Source organism: Eubalaena glacialis, chromosome 3 (assembly GCF_028564815.1).
Source record: "Eubalaena glacialis isolate mEubGla1 chromosome 3, mEubGla1.1.hap2.+ XY, whole genome shotgun sequence".
Taxonomy (NCBI): domain Eukaryota; kingdom Metazoa; phylum Chordata; class Mammalia; order Artiodactyla; family Balaenidae; genus Eubalaena; species Eubalaena glacialis.
In genome coordinates, this window is record NC_083718.1 from 192,766,441 (window position 1) to 192,786,940 (window position 20,500).

Sequence of the window (20,500 nt, forward strand, 5' to 3'; positions counted from 1 at the left end):
GCACTGAGGGAGAGGGGGCAGGGGAGGGGGAGGTATGGAGGCCAAGGGGAGAGTCAGTCCAGGCTGCGAGCCCGGGCACGTGGGAGGAGCCACAGGCTGGGCGAGGCCAGTCCTTGTCTGGCATGGGAGCTGGCACACAGGCCAGGCTGTGCAGCTGCCGTGGGTTAAATCACACTCGTCCATTTTTTGTGCCTGCATTTTATTACTTTCTGGGTTAGTTTGGTTTTCTCTCCTGTGATATCCTGCAGTGAGCTTTGTATAAAAAATAACTGGGATCTTTAATAGTGGTTTCTCTTTCTATTTTAAATGCTGTTGTTCATATATCCCAAGAAACATTAGCGAGTGCCAGCCAATAATTAACTTATTGACGTGGTCCTCTGCAGGTTCTCAGTAAAAGTCAAAGGAAGATCTAGATCATGTATCAAGCATGTTAAAACAAACACATTTCATGTGGGATATGCTTGTGTGTCACCTCCTTCTGAAAATCTCCATTAATAGTATGTTCTACCCCAGAGAACTTTCTGGAGAAGCCTTTATCCTCTGTGTTAGTGAGGACTCTTGGTTGCATACTAACCCTTCACTCAAATTGGCCGACTGAAGAGCATCGACAGTCTTAGTCACTGGAGAGTAACCGGAAGTCCATGAGTTGCTCGGGCTTTAAGTCCTGAGGCTCACAGGGTGTCTCTGCCACTCTCAGCACTGCTTCCCCGTGTCAGCTCCACTCCCTGCCTGGATCTCCCCGCTGGTGGCCTCCAGCAGCCCCCCCCAACCCCCACAGACACTATGCTATGGCCACAGCCTCCGCAGGGTCCTGGGATTGAGTGGCTTCGGTCCAGTTTGGGTCCTGTTCTCATGTCTCCATCCCTGAGCCCGTTCCTGAGGAGGGATGTGGAACTCATGGACCACCCAAGCCTGGGAAACGTGCCCCCTCAGGCGGGGATCTGTGGGGTGCAGGATGGGCATCAGCCCCACAGTTCCGGGTGTGGGGAGGACAGAACCACCGTGGGAAATTGGGACTGAGGTGCTGTTTTCAAAGGAGTGGGCAAAACTGGGTGTCACTGCAGCCACCCTCAAAACGATGGTAGGTAACTATGAGCCAAGCCAGGCTTGGTAAAACATCATGACAAAAAAATCATTCAGCCGCTATTTACGCATCTCCCCAGAGTCAGCCACTCTGCCAGGCTCGGGGAGAACGCCTGTGTGCCTGAGGTTCTGTCCGTGGTTCTGCTCTCCCTCTGCTGGTCAGCATTTTCATTTAGCAATGATTATGCTGTTGATTAAACTGCCCCCTTTCCCCTTATTTTTGTATGACTCATTAACACACTGGTTTATTAGTTCCTTAACTAATTTGAAAATCTTTATATTCATATCTTAGCAAAAGACCCTGTTTTTGCCATAACAAAGTAACACGAACTGGATGACGTAAAACCACAAAAATTTTTCCCGGAGGCTAGAAGTCCAAAATCGAGGTGCACTTGTGCAGGGCCGCGCCCCCTCTGAAGGCTCCTTCCGGGCCTCTTCCAGCCGCTGGTGACTCCAGACAGTACTCGGCGTTCCTCGGCTTGTAGACGCGTTGTGCCAGCTGCTTAGCCATTGTCACTTGGCTTCTCCCTGTCTGTGTGTGTGTCCCTGTCTCTCTTCTGATAAGGACACAAGTCGTGTTGGAGCAGGGCCCATCCTATTCCAATTTGACCTCATCTTAACTTGCTTACGTCCCCACTGTTTCCAGACGAGGTCACGTCACGGGCACCAGGAGTTAGGACTCAGCATAGCTTTTGGGGGACGCAGTTCCACCCACAACGCTGGTCAGACTTTTTGGCATATATTTGGGAAAAGTCAAGGTAACTTGAATGACACCTTATGTGGTATTAGAGGCATCTTAAAAATTGTATAATAAGAACTAGACTCTTTCAACGTGATGGGACAGTCCTGACTAGGTTGGGAATTACTTTGTGTATTAAAAAGGCAGGAAATAACACTTTCAATGTTACGATGTACTACTGAGTCCCTTAAAGCAGTCTCTCCTGCTCTCATACACAGCCCCAGCGCGCAGAATGCCCCACAAGATTGGATTCGTAGTTGTCAGCTCATCTGGACACGAAGACGGCTTCAGTGCCCGGGAACTAATGATCCATGCACCGACTGTCAGCGGGTGGAGGTCACCGAGGTGGGCCAGACGAGGGGCCAAGGGCGGTGGGTCCTCAAGGGCGCATGGGCTGTCTCCGTCCCAGCTGCTAGTCTTATTACGACTCAGACGGCAGAGCCACACGAGGGTCGGGTCGTGCTGCAGACTCACCCATCTAGTTACGCGCTGGACTTTTTTCCTTCTGTTTTTAAAGAAAATTTGTTGAACCTTTTTCCCTATAACATTAACCCACATTCACTTAAGAAGCGTGCAAATACGGAAGAGAGGAAGGAGAACTGCCCCTCCCCCGATTCCCTGATTGAGGGCCAGTCCCGCATTCTCTGTGCTTGGTGGTAAGGATTTTGCATCTCACTGCTTTCATGTAACACAGGACTTTAACCAAGCAAGTCTCTTTCAGATTCATCTGGAATATTTGTACACCTTTAAAAGTCTTCATTACTTGAGTGATGTAATACCAGTGAGTATTTTTCTGAAACATTTAAGTCTTTTCCTGAGAAGCCTTCTTTCTTCCCCAGAGGTGGGGCAGAGTTAGTTGTTGAGCTGCCCCAGGGCCTGATCAGGCTTCCCCGACTCAGTGTCGGCCGCCTGAGGCCACTCACCTCCTGGTCCCGTCACCTCCTTGGGGAATCTCACTCCTCATGACTTGTTTTCCAGGTGTGAGTAGAAGGCTTACTATTTGCTCCTATTCATGAACATGTAAATCTGTATGACATTTACGTTCAGTCATATACTGTGACTTACATTTATTCAGATGATATATTGCTAAAAAGTTGAATGTAAATCCCATTTAAAATTCAAATATATTTTCCTTTTGGAGTTTCTGAGGGAACCCAACAAACAAGACTCCATTCTCAGTGAACTGAGAAATGAAACAAAAGAGTAGAGCAGATGGGGACAAATAGCCTCTTTAATACTGATGAAGCTGATATTGAACAAGGGCTTTATCTGGGGGCAAGTAAGCATCCCAGGACTGGGCCAGCCAGGGCAGCCTCACCAGGTCCAATGGGGCTGGAGGAACACCTCCATCAGGCAGCCTCAGTCACATCCACGCTGCCCCCCAGACTCACAAATCAATCCAGTCCTGCCTCTCCCCAAGCCCAGGGGCCTGGAGTGAGCTGGGGCCACGGTTTTATGCAAATACACTTCCATTCCCCACACACACACACCTGCATTTCCCTTCAGCAGAGGTCCTTTCTACTAAATGCACTTATTCAGCATTTATGCATGAATTAAAGGTACTTAAACATACAGATAGGGCCGCTTTTTTGTAATACTTATAAAAGTAATACTAATATGATTCTTTCACGTCTTGACATGGTATTTCTTCTAAGGCATGACCTATACTTGTTTTAGTAGTAAACTTGCAGACTGCTTCAAAGGAAAGGGTATATGTGCCTTGATCTCCATTCAGACTCATGCTGGGTTTGGCTCGGGATCTCCCGACTTCAACAGTGTTCTCTGAGGTCAAGCACATCATAGGAAGGCAAAGGAAAGTACCCTCAAACCAAGTCTCCCAAAGAGAGGACAGGGTGCTCTGTTAGCCCAGGTCAAAGAGGGAGTGCTCAAGCACTGATAGATAAAGCTCCAGTGGGAGGTGGTCCTGGGGGTCTCTACAAGGCTGCAAGGGAAGTTTCTCCAGTGCCTCCTATGACCTAGGAATTCATAGAGCCTGAAATCTTCAGGGCATGAGACATACTTCTCCAAGAGAACACAGAGTTTACACCAATGATCAGAGCCTCTGGGCATGAATTTTTTATTGTCAAATAATTTTCATTCGGAAAGAAATCTAGGGAATTCCCTGGTGGTCTAGTGGTTAGCACTCAGTGCTCTCACTGCTAGGGGCCCGAGTTTGATCTCTGGTCGGGGAACTAAGATCTTGCAAAACGCACGGCATGGCCAAAAAAAGAAGGAAATTTAGAGCTGTCAGTTTATCTTGAAGAGATACATACTTTTTTAGGTAATAATCAACCTTAAAAATAAAATAGCCAGTTCTTTTACCTGCAAAATGAGCTTATTCCAGAATGGCAGAGAAACTGCAATTAGGGACATGCAAACTATGGTGAAACCTGTAGGCAAGACTGGGGAACAAAGGAGAGAGAGAAACCTTACTTTACCTTGCTTTATAGAGAAAAGGAGGAAGTTGGGAGGGGCTGCTTTGAGTGAAAGTCCATTGGAGGAAAGCAAGGGTTCAGGGTGGTGACAGTGTCTCATTGGCTGGGCTGTTGCTGGACAAGGAGAAAATCTTCCTTCTCGTGCTGGGGCAGTAATGTCAGCTTCTTCTTGCCCAGGAATGAAGGAAGATATGTGCCTGAGAGCTCCCCCTTCAGGGCTCCCCTTCTCCATTTTAATTGAGGTTTCCTTTTATTAATTGTCATATTTCCCCCTTTTGAACAAGAACTTTCTCCAAAAGTATCACTGATCAAGAGTCAAGTTTTCCGCATTTAGTGTTTTTTGTCCTTCAGTGTCAGGAAGGACCTTTCCTATTTGTCACATCCAAAGTCGGAGGGAAAGTACATAGCAGTAGGAAACCATTTAAGGCCATGTTTGAGGAACAAGGAAGGTTAGAAGGGAAGACTCTCAAGCATTCCTATCTAAAGTGTACATCTTGTCAAGGTTGTGCACATTGGATATCTCTAAGCGTTGAGCCAACATCACGCTATTGCATACATCATTTCTACAAAGGTTTGACACGTAACAGGTACAAAGGTTAAAAATAATTATGCAAAACAAAGTTTAAAGTAACATGACAGTTCCAAATTGTATGATAGTTCTGACCCATGACCCTAGGCCTGAAGGTCGCCAGCTGAACAAATCCAAGGACCATGGAATATCAGGTGAAAATTTTTTGCAACCAGTGCACTTGCTCCCTGATTTTGTGTAATTGGATTTCTACCTCTCCTGAGACATTTATCCATGTGCAACAGATGGCATTTGCTATTTTTCCAACACCTCCTTGCTCAGCAAATAGGTAACTGGGGGCTATGCACTTATCTAAAACTACTTTAACTAATAAGTTAAGTGATCGATGTTGGGCTGCTACTCCTTCGGCTGTGGAATTGGCCAGCTCTTCTAATGTTAGGAAGAGATTTCTCATCATGTGTTCATTGGCACCTACTCTGATGGGGGGAGAAGGGTGGCTCTCCCTACAGAGGCAAACCTGGGGTCATATACACCTGCTGGAAGTTCCCATGTAAGGCAGCTAAGGAGGTTTAATGCAATAGACCAATGGGAGGTTTCTGATCTGTTATGAAGAGAAAGTAGAACAGTGAATACAACAAAAGCACACTGTTCTTTTACCCTCCAGCTGTCAAGATGATGAGTTGCCCAAGCACGGGGGCCATTACCAAGGCTTCCACATATAGAAGAGTAAGCAGGAGGAGCACGTAGGACCCCTCATCAGGGGTAGCATTTATGGGCTCATTTGTCGGTATCAAGGACTTGGCGTCATTCAACCAAGACTCAAGTATGATGTTATCACATACTAAAAGTCTTCCTACATATGTGGGTATGACAGCCAGCTTACAAATGGTCTGACTCAAATTGGCTGCTCTAGTGTCTTCTGTATGCATATTCAAGAGAGCTTAAATTAAGCCAGGGAACAAGGGCATGTGGATTTAGTAGTCTCACCTTATACAAGGGACCTGCGGAACAGTTTAGTACAGAGTGGCATTTGGGATTCCAGAGAACTTACTTATAGTATGAGTAGGGGTCACTGCTGTCATGGACAGATCAAGGTTTCCCTCTTTTGCAGTAGATCAGGAAATGTGCATAAAAGCAATGTCTGTCCAAGGTAGAGAGGGAGAAAATAAGGTAAGAAGCAATAGTGAGAAAAGGGTATATGGGCCTGGTCCATCTTGGGAAAGCTGTCTCATCAGATGCTGTCTGCTTCAATTCCTGGAAATCTTTACTTTCAAGTTGCCAGTTGGTGTGCAGGTCCACTCAGGGCTTGGTGCTTTCTTTAGAGGTGACATGAATCCAGGAGTCCATTCCTTGGAGCTTAGCAGCACAAGGGTTGTTTAGCAGTACCTGATAGGGGCCTTTCCAGTGAGGTCGAAGGGAGTCCTTCTGGAGATGTCCTTTCCAGTAAGTGAAATCTCCAGGTTGCATGGTGTGATACTTAAGGTCTTCATCTCCCGGGAGCATGTTGTGAAAACATTACTAAAGTGTGATTACTTTCAATGGAAGCAGTAAGGCCCTTACAATATTGAAGTATATCTCCGTTTATCAGCTGTGGATCAAAGGAGGCGGGAACCAGGTGCATTGGGCTTCCTGTGACTGTCTCAGAGGGTGAGCGTTTGTGAGTTCCCAAATGGGTGGATCTGACATTTAGAATGGCCAACAGTGATGCTTTTGGCCAAGGTATTTGGAGGGTCTCTACAAATTTTGCCAGTTGGGTCTTAATGATGTCATTAATGCATTAGACTAGCCCTGAGGATTGAGGATGGTAAGACAGTGAAAGTGTAAAACCAGCCAGACAACACAGACCTGTCAAAGTGTTCAACCACTGAAGTTCAAGGGGGGGTTCCCCAGGTAGAGAGGATCTTTTCTAACAGGATCTTAGCCACAGAAGAGGCAGTAGCCTGTCAACAAGGGTAAGCTTCAGTCCAGTGAGAAAACATGCAACTCATGACTAAGACATATTTATATCCCTGAGATGGGAGCAGCTGAATAAAATCCCTTTGCCAGGTCTTGAATGGCCCATTAGCAATTTAATGCAGTGCAGACAGGTTTTCCTGGGTTGTGTTTTGGACAGATGGGACAAGCACGGTGGGCGCTTTTCACAGCTTTCTTCGTGTTTCTTCACCAATATTGGTTCATGAACTCTGTCATTTTGCCAGTAGACCAGTGGCTTAAGGCATGTGCAGTGGTCAGTAGTGGGAACTTTAGAATTTCTGGTAAGACCAGATTGTTGTGTGGCCCAAACCAAGAGTTCTGTCTTTTTATCAAGCCAACAGTTATTCAATTTCCAATATTGTTTTTCCTTTTCTGGGGCCAATTGTTGGGCATTTCTAGTCAATGTTTCCAAATTATCATCTGGAGGATATGGGGGATATCCCTTTGGACCATGACAGAGGGTTAGCCATTGGTTCCTTTGAGAGCAGCATTTTTTGGCAGAAATGTTAGCAAGATGGTTTCCTATAGCTTACAGGGACTCAAGTCCGGAATGCCCAGGGACCTTGCTAGTAGCCAGAGCAGCTGGCAAAAGTATGGCATCTAATAAATTTTAGACATGAGAGCCATTTTAAATTTTATTCCCATCAGAGGTAAGTAAACCTTGCTGTTTTGATAACGTCCCAAAGTCATGGGCTACCCCAAAGGCATACCGGCTGTGGGTATAAATGTTGGTGGTCTTGCCCTTGGCTAAAGTACAAGCCCTAGTGAGAGCATGTAATTCCACCTTTTGGACTGAAGTAGCCAAAGGTATACTGCCTTGATGACTTCAAGAGGAGTTGCGACAGCAACCCCACACGGTGTTTACCTTTTTCATCTTTTAGATAGGAACTATTAGTAAACCATGAAAAATCTACATTGGTTAGAGGAATTTCCTGTGAACTATTGCAGGGAGTCAAAAGGTGATGTGTCAGTGTTAAGCAGTCTGGAAGAGTTTTGTCAGAGCAGGGGGGAGAGGAACAGTAGGGATGAGATTATTACAGCAAGAAAGAGTTCTGTGAAGAGCAGTTAGCAAGAGGGTCTCACAGGAGTGTGATGCGAATTCAGGAGAGCTTCTACTGCATGGGGTACAAAGACGGTTAGGGGGAATCCCATGATTATTTTTTTGGTGGCCTTAACCAAAAGGGCAGTGGCAGGAGTGGCTCTGAGACCAGGGGGCTGTCCGCATGGCACAGGGTCCAGCTGTCGGCTCTAGTAGCCGATTGGGTCGATGATGGTCCCTGTGTTTGGGATGAGTACTCCAAGGGCGTTCCCCTCCTTCTCACATACAAAGGGAAAGAAAGGAAGCTGACAATTAGGATGTCTAAGGGCAGGGGCCCTTATTGAGCTTTTCTTTAAGGCTCCAAAGGTTATGTCATCCTGATCGCCCCAAATAATAGGGTCCGGTTTGTAGTTTTTTGTAAAACATGCAGGGGCTGGGCCATAAGAGAGAAATTTGGAATCTAGTTTTGACAGTAGCCAGCTAGCCCAAAACACCTCGTAATTGGGCTGAGTTTTAGATTTGGGGAAGTTGAGGGTACCATGAAGCCTACCTGTATCTAAAAGTAGCCTCATTCTAAGATCAGGTGGCCTAAATATTGAACCTGAGTTTGAGCAAACTGCAGTTTTTCCTTGGAGACTTTATGTCCCTTTAAGGCTAAAAGGTTTTAACAGGTGAATGCTGTCCTGTGAAGTTTAGAGGAGAGTAGAGAAGCAAACCATCCATATATTGTAATAAAGTAGAGCCTGCAGAAAACTGTATTGTCCAGATCAGCCTTTAAGGTTTGAAAAGTAAGAAGGACTTTCAGGGACTTCCCTGGTGGTCCAGAGGTTAACACTCCTCCATGCTTCCACTGCAGGGGGCGCAGTTCAGTTCCTGGTCCGGGAACTAAGATCGCATGTGCTGAGCACGGCCAAAAGAATTTTTTTTTTTAATAAATTTTTTTTTAAAAAAAGAAGAAGGACTTTCAGTAAAACCCTTAAGCATTTCTGTCCAGGTGTACTGTTCTTTCCCAAGTGAAAGCAAAAAGATACAGAGTAGCTTTATCAAGGGGAATGCTAGAGACCGCAGTGCATAGATCAATTACAATGCGATTCTGCTTTTAGTAGGAATGGATGCTAGTGGCATGCGGGGGGTTAGGAACAACAGGGTGCCAGGGATAACAGTGTCACTTATTCCGGTTTCTGGACAAACCTCCATCCTCAGCCGCTGGGTTTTCTCACAGGCAAAGCAGGGTGTTACGGGGACTAGTACAAGGGATAATGAGGCTGCGGCTTTGAAATCTTCTGTTATGGGCTTGATGCCTTGAAGGACCTCTTTATTTAATTATAAGGTACTGATTAATTCCGGGGAGAAGTTTTGAGGGATATGTTTGAATCTTAATAGGAGGAGCACTGGATTCTGGGTATTTCAGTTGGAGATTTTGCCCATAAGGAAAGTGGTAGCTGATCCATTGGTGACAAGTGACTAGTGAGTGTCCTTGAAATCACCTCTAATGCATCTGAGACAGAGCAAGTAAAAGATACCGAGGGTCATTCAGTTCCCTGCTTGGCTATTTTGATGGCTACTGTCAAATTCTAGAACTATTTCCCCCTTTCAGGAGAAAGAAATTCCAGCATGGTATTTTCCTAAGAAATCTCTGCCCAATGATTGAATAAGGATGAAGGAGCCTAAGGAGAAAACAGTGTGTGTCTCTCAAAGGGCCCAAACAAGAGGGAACGGGTTCCGAGACGGGGATCTTTGGGGGTTCGTTAAAACCCCCACTGTTTGAACTGTGTAGCTCTCCAAGGCAGGGCTGCTTTACAGCAGCGGGGTTGCGCACCAGGAGCGTAGCTGTGGTGTCAGTAAGGACACAGAGATTCATTCCCCATCCAGAGGGTCGTTTCTCCGAGCCGATTAAGAGGGAGGCTTGGGAAGAGCCCCCTGTAGTTCCTCAGAGCCTGGCCGGTGGGGTTAGGAGGACATTGGAAAGGTTGCTTAGAGGGCTGAAGGTGCCTGCGGTGCTTAGGCTTTAATTGTCTTCTTTTCCAGTGTCCTGGCTTTTTGCGGTAATAGCAGAGACCAAGAGGGTTTTGGTTTTGTTTGGCGGGGAGGGTGGGGCCTCCATTTGTTGAATTGTCTAGGGTGCAAACGAGCTGATTTACCAAATTAACCAAACCTGGAGTGGACAGAGTTTCCCATTCCATCCTAGTCCTTTTTTATTTTTTTTTTAATTAATTTATTTATTTTTGGCTGCGTTGGGTCTTTGTTGCTGCGCGCGGGCTTTCTCTAGTTGCGATGGGCGGGGGCTGCTCTTCGTTGCGGTGTGCGGGCTTCTCATTGCGGTGGCTTCTCTTGTTGGGGAGCACGGGCTCTAGGCACGCAGGCTTCAGTAGTTGTGACTCATGGGCTCTAGAGCGCAGGCTCAGTAGTTGTGGCGCACCGGCTTAGTTGCTCTGTGGCATGTGGGATCTTCCTGGACCAGGGCTCGAACCCATGTCCCCTGCATTGGCAGGCGGATTCTTAACCACTGCACCACCAGGGAAGTCCCCATCCTGGTCCTTTTAACTGGAAGAGAATCCCCATTCAGCCCGTTAATGAACACAGAGCTAAAGGAAACCCAAGCAGATTCAACATCCAAAAGAAGACCAGAGTTTTCTTTAAAGACAGTCTGAAGACAACTACAATGGTCGTGAACAGGTTTTATAAGTTTTTGCATGCAAAGCCTGAATTTTGTTCCAGTCATCATGCTTAGGAATACCTTTTGAAACTCTTCAGCGAAAATTTCTAGCAAGTTCTTGGATTTCCTGCTAACAGTCAGGGTTTGTTTTTCCAAATCCCTTTCAGGATTTTCCCATCAGGCAAGTTTCATCCAGTGTTGGGCCTGACCTTCACCAGCAAGCATGTGGACTAATTGATATAAATCTGAGAAGCCAGGTTGATAGGTTTATAAGTGGATAAGTTCTTCAGCAAACCCATGGCGGTCCTCAGTTACTTTGGGAAAATCTTTGACTATAGCTCAAAGTTCAGCTTTAGTCCAGGCAACATGAGTAACTAGGGATTTAGCATCTAGACCCCTAGAAGGCTTAGCTGTAAAAGGGCAGGACTTAATAAGTTCAGGGGAGGGGGAAACAGGGAGAGGTTTGGAGAAAAGGGGGAGTTCAGCAAGAGGGTTAGGAGGGGGTGGAGGGCCCAGAGGAGGTGAGGATGGGCAGAAGGGGAGGGAAGGTGGCGCAGGGGCACAAGGGGGAGGGGGGAGGGGAGAGAGGCCTCAGAAGCCGTTTTGTTTTCTTTCAGTTTGTTCGCCTCTGTTAGTCTAGGAATGGTATTTTGTAAAGAGGCAGTCTTAGAGTCCTGGATGTGTTTGGAAGCTCCGAGGTACCAATTAAAATAAGCATCCCGTTCAGTCTGTTTAGTTTTAGAGCCGTGGCTTTCTAATTTGGTTCTGAGAGAAACAAATTTGGAGAGGTTGAAAGTTCCCCATAATGGCCCTTGGTATTCTGAAGTATTTGGGGTTAAGTCAGTCTATTTAGTTTAAAATGTGCATGAGGAAGGACCATAGTTTTTAAACATAAAACCAGCCAGGGTCCCCGAAGGAGGGTGCCCTTAGAGCATTTAGGTGACTGGGGTCCCATTTCTTAGAGCTTTTCTCAAGAGCAAAAGAAAAATCCCTAAATAGCCTGATTCCAGTGGAATTTTACCAAAATTCTAGCACACTTCCAAAAGGGGGAACAAATGAGTGAGTACTCACCAAAAGGACAAAGCCTTCCCAAAAAGAAAAAAAGCAGATCCGAAGTAAAGTCAGAGCACTCAACCAGAAGGAGGGAGCTTGATCGGAGAGGAGGCTTCCTGGCCCGGAAGGAGGAGAACTCTCACTGCCGGGAGGGGAGGGGAGCGGGGCAGGGGGCACGGGCGGCTGTCACACGGGGGTCCAGGGTCCATCTCCTCCAGAATCCACTTCTGGACACCATGCGCTGTCAGCCTTAAAAATAAAATAGCCAGTTGTTTTTGCCAGCAAAATGAGCTTATTCCAGAATGGCAGAGGAATTGCAGTTCGGGACATGCAAAGTGGTGAAAGCATAGGTGAGTCTGAGGACAAAGGAGAGAGAGAAACCTTATTTTATAGAGAAAAGGGGCAGTTGGGAGGGGCTGCTTTGAACCTAAGTCCATTGGAGGAAAGCGAGGGCTTGGGGTGGTCACAGCATCTCGTTGGCTGGGCTGTTACTGGACCAGGAGAAAGTCTCCCTTCTGCTGCTGGGGTAGCCGAGTCTGCCGCTCCCTGCCCGGATGAAGGAAGTCCATGTCTGAAACCCTCCCTGCAGGGCCCCCAGCTCCATTTTAGATGGGTTTCTCTTCACTGATTTGCACAGTGTATTGTCCCTTCTTTTAATCAGTTTGAGGGGTATTTTTGATTCATCTATAAACTCCCAATAAGCTGCCTTTGAATAGCTAAATCATAGTTCCCTGACCAGGGATCGAACCCAGGCCCTCAGCAGTGAAAGCGCCGAGTCCTAACCACTGGACCACTGGGGAATTCCCATAGCCCTTTTTTTGAAGGGTTTTAAAATATACAGCTTCAAACTTTTGTCAGTCATCTTAGCTTTCCTTAAACAGTTTTGGAGGTTTGTGGGGTTTTTTTTTAAATAATAAAGGATTTTTCTCCACACGAGATTACTGTGTCCTTATGTCTAGAATGATCTCACCACCAATTATAATGTCTATGCCCTGCATTTAAAAAGAGTAAATATCTGAGATGTCTAAAGCAGTGCTTGACTGAAGGGTATTCAAGGCTCGAATTGCTAAGTTCCCAGTTTCCTGGCTGCCCTCCTGCCCCACATGCATCTCTCTTACAACCTTGACGTTTAGGAAACCCCAGCAATCACCCCCCAGAATACGAGCCTGTTCCATCCGTAGTCACTGGCCCCACCTTCTCAGCAGCGCTCTCCCCGTTCACCCTTTTACGTCCCTCAGTTAAGCACAAAAGTTTCCGGAGTCCCATCCGTTCAGCCTGACGATCCTTCCTGTGCTCTTCCTTTCTGTCCTGCCCACTGATGGTGACCCTCCTGCTAGGGGCGTAAGGACAGGCACGGGCCACAGGATGGGTGCGGTGCTGATGCCGAAAAGCTGGGGGAGGGGGCTGTTTGGGGCGGCTTGGGGAGCTGGGTCAGGGGTGTGTGTGTCTGCGTCACATCTGGTGCTTTGAGGATGCCTGCACTCAATGTCAAGTCACCAACGAGATGCGCAAGTGCGGACACAGGATGGTGTTTGCTTGGGGTTCCTCCCTGATAGGAGGTTTTCAAAGCCATGGGGCAGGTGGGATGCCTCACAGTGAGTCTAGGTAGAGAAGGGAACCTGGAACCCAGCCCAGGGTACAGTCAGGGCCGGACGGGAAGGTGGCCCGAGGCAGTAAGGGGCCCAGGAGGTCAGGACCACGAGGTGTACGTTGCACTCAGCCTCATGGAGGTCAGTGGTGGCCTGTGACCTTGGCCAAGGGGGCAGCTGAGAAACGGGATGGGAGCTGGAGACGGAGGCAGGGTCATGGGAGGCTCCTCAGGCTTTTCTGGAGTGTGTGTGTGCGTTCTGTGTGTGACCCTGTGAGTGTGTGAGTGTGAGTGTGTGAGTGTTGTGAGTGTGTACGAGTGTGTGCGTGCGTGTGTATGTGTGTGAGTGTGTGTGCGTGAGTGTGTATGTGTGTGAGTAGGTTTGTGTGAGGTGTGTGAGTGTGTGTGCGTGTCGGTGTGTGTGTGTTTCAGTGTGTGTGTGTGAGTGTGTTAGTGTGAGTCTGTCAGTGTGTGTTACTGTGTGAGTGTGTGTGAGTTGTGTGAGTGTATGTGTATGAGTGTGTGAATGTGTGTGAGAGTGTGAGTGAGAGTGTGTGTGAGTGTGCATGTGCGTGTGTGTTGATGGGGTGATGGGGTGAAGAGAAGGGGCAGGCTGGCTCTGGTGCAGTTCAGCTGGGGTGGGGACGGGCACCTGCAGTGTGCTGGGGCTGCTGGAAGGAAAGGCGGGAGAGGGGCCAGGCCGGCCAGTGGCCAGGTCACCACTGCACTCAAGGAGGATCGTGACGCGCGCTGGAGGGGCCTTTCCCACTGTCGCATCCTCGGTGCTTCCCCGGCTCTAGATGCCCTCGATGCCCACTGTCGTGCGCACCCAGTGTTTGCCAGCTCGGCGCACACGCTGCCCGCTGTTGAAGCATCGTGCTGCCCCCCCGCTAGTCGTGATCATATACTGCAGTGTGACGTTCTCATGCGCTGTGTCCCTTCTGGGCAGAATTAGAAGCTCCAGTGTGGACAGTTGTAGGCTTCTCCAGGCCGCTGAGCGAGCGTGAGAGGCTCTCTTGAAGTATTGATCGTTGCTCACTACACTCAGGATTCTGTAAAGCAAGGGGTTTCCTGAAGTGTTCAGGTTCTGGTGGAAAATCCTTTGACTCACTAGTACAGCCTCTTTAGATTGATGTTTTTATCTCGTGATAAACTTTGTGTTTCATTTCAAACCACTAACTAACTGCTCCAAGTATGATTCACGCTGGGGGGCTGGCAGACCCCATCAAACCTTCACTCCGAGCTCCAGCTGCAACTGGAAGGCCAGAGGGCGGGGACAGCACCGGGGACCCTGCAGCGTCAGAACCCACAGACCTGCCACGTACGTGGAAGCGTGGCTGCGAACATCCCTCAACCCTCCACGGAGATCCTGCAGATAAAACAAAAATGTGTTTGCTTTCAGATTTTGCCAGTTTCCACAAGAAATTGTTCTTCAAATGGTGGAGAGATGTCGGATAAGAAAACTACAGTTGCTCGCTCACCAGTACATGATCGCCAGCAAAATCGAGTTCTACGTTAGTGAGAGCCTGCCTGAATATTTTGCACCATATCAAGCAGAGCAGTTTCGAAGGCTTGGGTGAGAATGAAATTTAACACGTATGGTGGGGACTTTTAGCCTAATTCTACCTCAGAGCAATTAAAAACTAAGGAATCGCCCTTGCCCTTGGCGCTGTCTCACGTACTTGCGTGCGGGCGGAGGTCACACCACTTCTGAACCCCTGCCTGGTGCTTGTGTGCTCATGGAGCAGTGTTCCTGTCGGTCGTATTCAGGCCACTTTTCAGCTGCAGAGCTCATCTGAAGAGAGCTATTTAGAATTTGACTGCTGGGCTTTATTCCCTAGGGTTTTTCATTCCAAACCTAACTTTCCTTGAAACCTGAGGAGCTCAGTGGGCACCGAAGGCAGCGTATTTCCACATCAACGTGATTCCAGAGTTGTGTTTTTTCTTTCAGCTACGTCTCTCTCTGTGACAATGAAAAGACAGGTTGCAAAGCCCGGGAACTAAAATCGGTTTATGTGGATGCAGTAGGACAGTTTCTTAAGCTGATTTTTCACCAAAACCATATCAACAAGTACAATGTATATAATCAGGTGAGACACATGGGCCCTCCCCTTGGTGACACCCCTACCCCGCCCCCTGCTTTGTGGCATCTCAGACTCCTCCTTTAAGGTGGTGTCTGTGGGAGAGTGCTAAGCTCCCTGGAGCTGCGCGCTCCAATTTGGAGCCACCGGCCACGTGCGGCTGTGCACGCTGGGAGCGTGGCTGGTCCAAGTGCATGGGCTGCATGTGTGACCCAGGCTCGATTACACAAGGAGAGGGGGATGTTTTGGATACATTAGCTTTAAATATATTGGTAAAATCAAAAAATCAATTTTAAATGTTTCTTTTACTGTGTCGACTAGAAAACTTAAAATTACATATGTGGCTTGCATTATATCAGGTTGACCAAAAAGTTTGTTTGGGTTTTTCCGTAACATCTCATGGAAAAAATCCAAACGACCTTTTTGGCCAGCCCAGTATTTTTGTTGGACAACACTGTTCTACATAAACCCACTAAACTCTTACGAGATAAATCCCCTGGTGGAAATTGAGAATGCGGTTTAATGATGCATGCAGTCCAGAATCTCTCTAGCTCCCTCCGTCCCTTTCTTTTTATTTTTTTGGCATAAAGAATATAGTGGAAATCAACTGTGTCCAAAGCAGTCTTGTTAATTAGCACAAATATTTACAGCACTCCCTGCCCCCTCCAAGAGGAATGCAAGCATTCCAACAAGTCAGAGCTTTATGCTGAGCAAGTGAGCTGAAGGAGAGTTCTGAGACAGAGTCGTGTTGCCTGGTCCGTATTTGACAGCAGAATTCTGAGCCTTTTCCCTCCTCCACCCCATCTGTGTATTCACCAGTAATTCCTCAGTTTTCAGTTCAGCAACCGTGATGCTCAAGGAAGGGGGTACGGGAAGGCAGCTCCTCCCCGTCGAGTGAGAATCAGTGCCTCGGACAAACCAAGCTATGTTAACGTGGGTTTTCATTTCATTGTCTAATTTACCACGATCATGTAGATGTGACCCCATCCTTAACCTTGAGTGGATGGTTCAATATAAAGCTGGGTTAAAACTTTGGAGGTTTTTTAGCTATATTGTTTTAACATCCTTTAAACATTAAAATACCCTCTTGGTTCAGCATTAGAATATTAACTTATATAATTTATAAAAGTCATTAATAATTCTATATTAGAGTGAGATTTTACAATTAAAGCGTTTTGCTGTACATCATCCCGTTTTATGACAGTATGGCTCAGAGTTTGTTATAAAGGGGTTAAGTCATGTCAAACATTTTATACTTAATTTCTGTTGATTAACTCTTTCTTAGGTTGCTTTGGTTGCAATAAATATCATTGGAGACCCTGCAGATTTCAGTGATGAAAGCAATATTGTAAGTTTGGGAAGTTTCATTCCTGAAGAGGGACATTTATTTTTAACAAGAAGGGATCGTTTATTTTTGTCACAAAAGTATCATCCTAAAAATCCTCACAAAATTATCTGGTGAACAGCTAGCAGATAATTTTCAGCAGCTGTTGTATTAAACTTTTTTTTTTTTTTTAATTTATTTATTTATAGCTGTGTTGGGTCTTCGTTTCTGTGCGAGGGCTTTCTCTGGTTGCGGCAAGTGGGGGCCACTCTTCATCGCGGTGCACGGGCCTCTCACTATCGCGGCCTCTCGTTGCGGAGCACAGGCTCCAGACGCGCAGGCTCAGTAATTGTGGCTCACGGGCCTCGTTGCTCCGCGGCATTTGGGATCTTCCCAGACCAGGGCTCGAACCCGTGTCCCCTGCATTGGCAGGCAGATTCTCAACCACTGCGCCACAAGGGAGGCCCTGTTGTATTAAACTTTACTCGAGAATTTTAGTTGTCCCTCCAGGACACTAGGATCATTGAAGCTCCCTGACTGACACCTTTATGTCAGATCATCTCTGTTTTATGTTGTTCCTTTTCTCTCTGAGATACTAAGCATAACTTTTTCCCCCGAAGACCTCTAGAGAGAAGCTGATTGATCATTATCTAGGGCACAACACAGAGGACCCAGCTCTCGAAGGAACTTGTTCTGGGTAAGAGCCCCGCCCACCCGAGGCAATAAATTTCTGTAATTTTCCTTGGAATCATGAAAGTGCAAGTCAGCTCCAAAGAAAGGATCCTGGACCTGGGTGCCTCTACATTCAGTCTGGAGCCGAATAAGCTACTGATGGGATTGTCTTAAATACACTGCAGATTAAGGTCGCCGTTTTATTTAGCACATCTTCATTCACTGCCCTTCAGAGATGACTTCGTTTCTTATATGTTCTGGTATTACTAGACAGTTCCTCAAATGCATTCAGATAAAAGATCTGTCAGCCATCCTTTGATATTTTGGTGGCACAGGCAAATTCATAGGTAAGAATCGAAGTATTAATTGACCCAGATTACCAGTTACCCCAAAGTTCATCTTATATCTGCCTTAAAACCTCATTCCTTAAGGGAGTGAGAACTGCATGTCACATCAGTTTCTGTAAGTTCCTCTCCACACTCCTCACAGGGACAGATGTACAGACTTCGCTATCTTGCTGACTCTTTAGCAAGTCAGGCGTGGAGGGCAAGGCCAAGGGCACGGCACTTTACACCCTCTGTCCCTAGGTGCCCCTCTGGGACAGAGTCCTTCAGCACCCTTGTCATGTGCCTGCTGTTTATTAAAGCAGGGGGACCCCTTCCACAGGCGCCTGGCCTAAAGAGAAGGGAATTCAAAACAATACCCAGGTCCCCTTTTCTGATGGCAACTTCCCAATAGCAAAAAGATAAGATGCTTAGATGTTAGTAGACGGTTGACATTTGCCCATGACCTTAGATGTTAGTAGACGGTTGACATTTGCCCATGACCTGTGGTGTATTTCCACGCTCACACGCACGTGGCCAGAACTGCTGGCTCTTCCTTTTGCATCAAACGTGGGGTCAATTCTCTGTGCCGTTGCTCGGAGCCACTGGGTGGTGCTGAGTATGGCACACTGGAGTGGAGGCCGTGCTTACAGTTTCGTGTATAAAAAGTCACGGTGCAGGGTGCCCCATCCCACCTACACAAGCTCCGCCTCAGTCCCCAGCCCGGATCCTTCCTGCCTGCTGGAGTCCTCACCTTGCCAGGTGGGGGTGAGAAACACGGGGGGAGCGCTGACGGCAGGTACGTCTCCGCTTCCTTCAGCATCGTGGAGGTGCTGCCCCCGGCTTTGCCCTTGGTGAACAGGGACGACTAAGCTCACTTACCGGGTTTAGTATCTCCAAGAAAAGCCCTCTGGGGAATTGTGGTTTCTATTTAAATCAGTTCTTTATCAAGTTAGCCGTGGGGGACGGTAAACTGCAGTTTCTTGTCCTGCCTCACCGCCCTCCCCACCCCCCCCACCCCCACCCCCACCCCCGCCAGGGTTTTCCTGAAGGTAGAGGGAGGTCTTGAAAGGTTGTGGGCAGCGCCCAAGGCTGAGTCCACAGGCACCGCTGGGGCATCGTGGAAAGTGGGCGCTGCTGATGCCTGGGCATTGCAACATCATTTCGTCCTTCGTAGAGTTTTTATACTGTAATGAAGTCTTGGTTTCACCTCTGGAACTTTAAGGCAGAGTGAGTTAGACTTGAGAGTTTGGTGTGTATTTAGGTAAAAAGAGTCAACGGATCTTGGAAGCACAGAAATGTGCTCTTGTTCAGTCATCACTGAGATGAATGGAGATGCTCACAGCCGCCATGGCCGTGTGCCCGCTGCTGTGCCCGCAGCCGCCTGAATCAAGGCGTGGGGGAAGGGGGTCCTGGCTGCTTTTGAAAGGCGATGTGGTCCCCTGTCCTGTTTGAATATATTGTTAATCAACCAAACTTTTATGACAAATGATCTCTTTAATGAGATTCCCTGTGTGCAAGGACACCCAAGGCGAAGCTAACAGCACGCATCTTCCTGCCTCTGATGCAGCAGATTGGGAGACTCTGAACCGTGTCCCCTAACGCTTCTGTCGAGTAGTTAGAACGGCGTCCTGATTCTAAACGTCAGGTCCAGAAGAAAGCTGCTGGCCGGTTATAGAATTGGGAGGAAAGAGGGAGGCGATGCGTAATCCGAAACAGGTTATTCAGATCACGTTTAGGTCATTTATCCTGGGAAGGATTTCTCTGATCTCCTGCAGGACTGGATGGTGATGTCATGCGATCAGACACTTTGAGGTACAAGCCCAGTGGTAGCAGTTCTCCGTCTCTAATGCTCGTCACCGGTACTGTGGCGTGAAATGCAACCCTGGACTCTGCCTGGGCCACCAAGCCAGCCTCTGCAGGGCTGGGCCTGGTCACTGCTGGCTTTGGTTTTGGTTTTCCCACGTCTGCAAACGATGCACGTGCTCTGTCCTGTCCCTGCGCCCAGAGCAGAGCCCTGCACGGTCTGCACTCGGAATATCTGCCGAACGAGTGAATGAACGCACTGAAGGCTCAGATGCCCTGAGTGCGTATAATTCATGGTCAAGAGCATACGCTGTGGGGTCAGCAAGACCTGCCTGCACTTGCTGTGTGACCTGAAGCCCGTTACTGACTTCTCTGAGCCTCTGCTTTCTCAGCCGGAAATGCTCCGGAATGGGTGGGGGTGGGACCTTTCCAGACTGTCTGTGTCTTCAGCACTGAGCACGGGGCCCACTCTCCCCCTGCAGCGTGACGTAGATTGAAACTGGCTCTAAAGTACCCTTTCCTTTCCTTTAGGAAGTCTGACTATATTTCCCCACTAGATGACTTGGCCTTTGACATGTACCAGGATCCGGAAGTGGCACAGATTATCCGCAGGTTAGATGAAAGGAAGCGCGAGGCGGCCCAGAGGGAGCGCTACGACGACGCCAAGATGCTCAAGCAGGCCATTGCCGACCTGCAGAAGGTACTGCCTGCGGGGAGGGCGGCGGCTCCGTGTCTAACTGCCCTGGTTCCCGCTCAGCAAACGGCAGGCCTCTGAAGGTGCGGGGTTAGCATGGGTTCAGGGGCGTCAGCACAGGAAGGACAGCAAGAGCACACACCCCTGCAGAGCCCTCCTCGGGGCCGCGTGCCGCCCGCGGCCGCGGGAAACATAGGATGTTTAAACTACCGTGAGCTCGCAGGTGGCGGTGGCCCGTTGCCGCCATTCCCCGTGCCGTCCCCCTCTCCCCCCGACGCGGAGCTGGTCGCCCACACTGTGCTCGAAGCATTCCTTTAAAGCCGCCTTTGCCCCTGGCGTGAGCGGGTCGGCCGTGTGCTTCAGGTCGGGGAGCGGCTGGGCCGGTGCGCCGTGGAGAAGGAGGACCACGACCTGGCCAAGGAGAAGCAGCAGATGGAGCGGCACCGCCGGGCGTACGGGCAGCTGCGGCGGCACGAGCTGGTGGGCGCCGAGCTGGTGGGTGCC

General features: G+C 48.3%; 1 protein-coding gene across 2 annotated transcripts in view; it reads left to right on the top strand.

Annotated features, from left to right (window-relative positions):
* CEP104 (centrosomal protein 104) overlaps positions 1-20,500 on the top strand; it is a 49,864-nt gene that overhangs the window by 1,613 nt on the left and 27,751 nt on the right. For both annotated transcript variants that reach the window (XM_061185078.1, XM_061185079.1), the window contains exons 2-8: positions 2,041-2,167; positions 14,499-14,672; positions 15,048-15,186; positions 16,463-16,525; positions 17,122-17,198; positions 19,834-20,002; positions 20,360-20,491. In XM_061185078.1, the coding sequence (XP_061041061.1) occupies positions 2,055-2,167; positions 14,499-14,672; positions 15,048-15,186; positions 16,463-16,525; positions 17,122-17,198; positions 19,834-20,002; positions 20,360-20,491 (867 nt within the window). In that variant the 5' untranslated portion in view covers positions 2,041-2,054. The remainder of the gene's footprint in view (positions 1-2,040; positions 2,168-14,498; positions 14,673-15,047; positions 15,187-16,462; positions 16,526-17,121; positions 17,199-19,833; positions 20,003-20,359; positions 20,492-20,500) is intronic.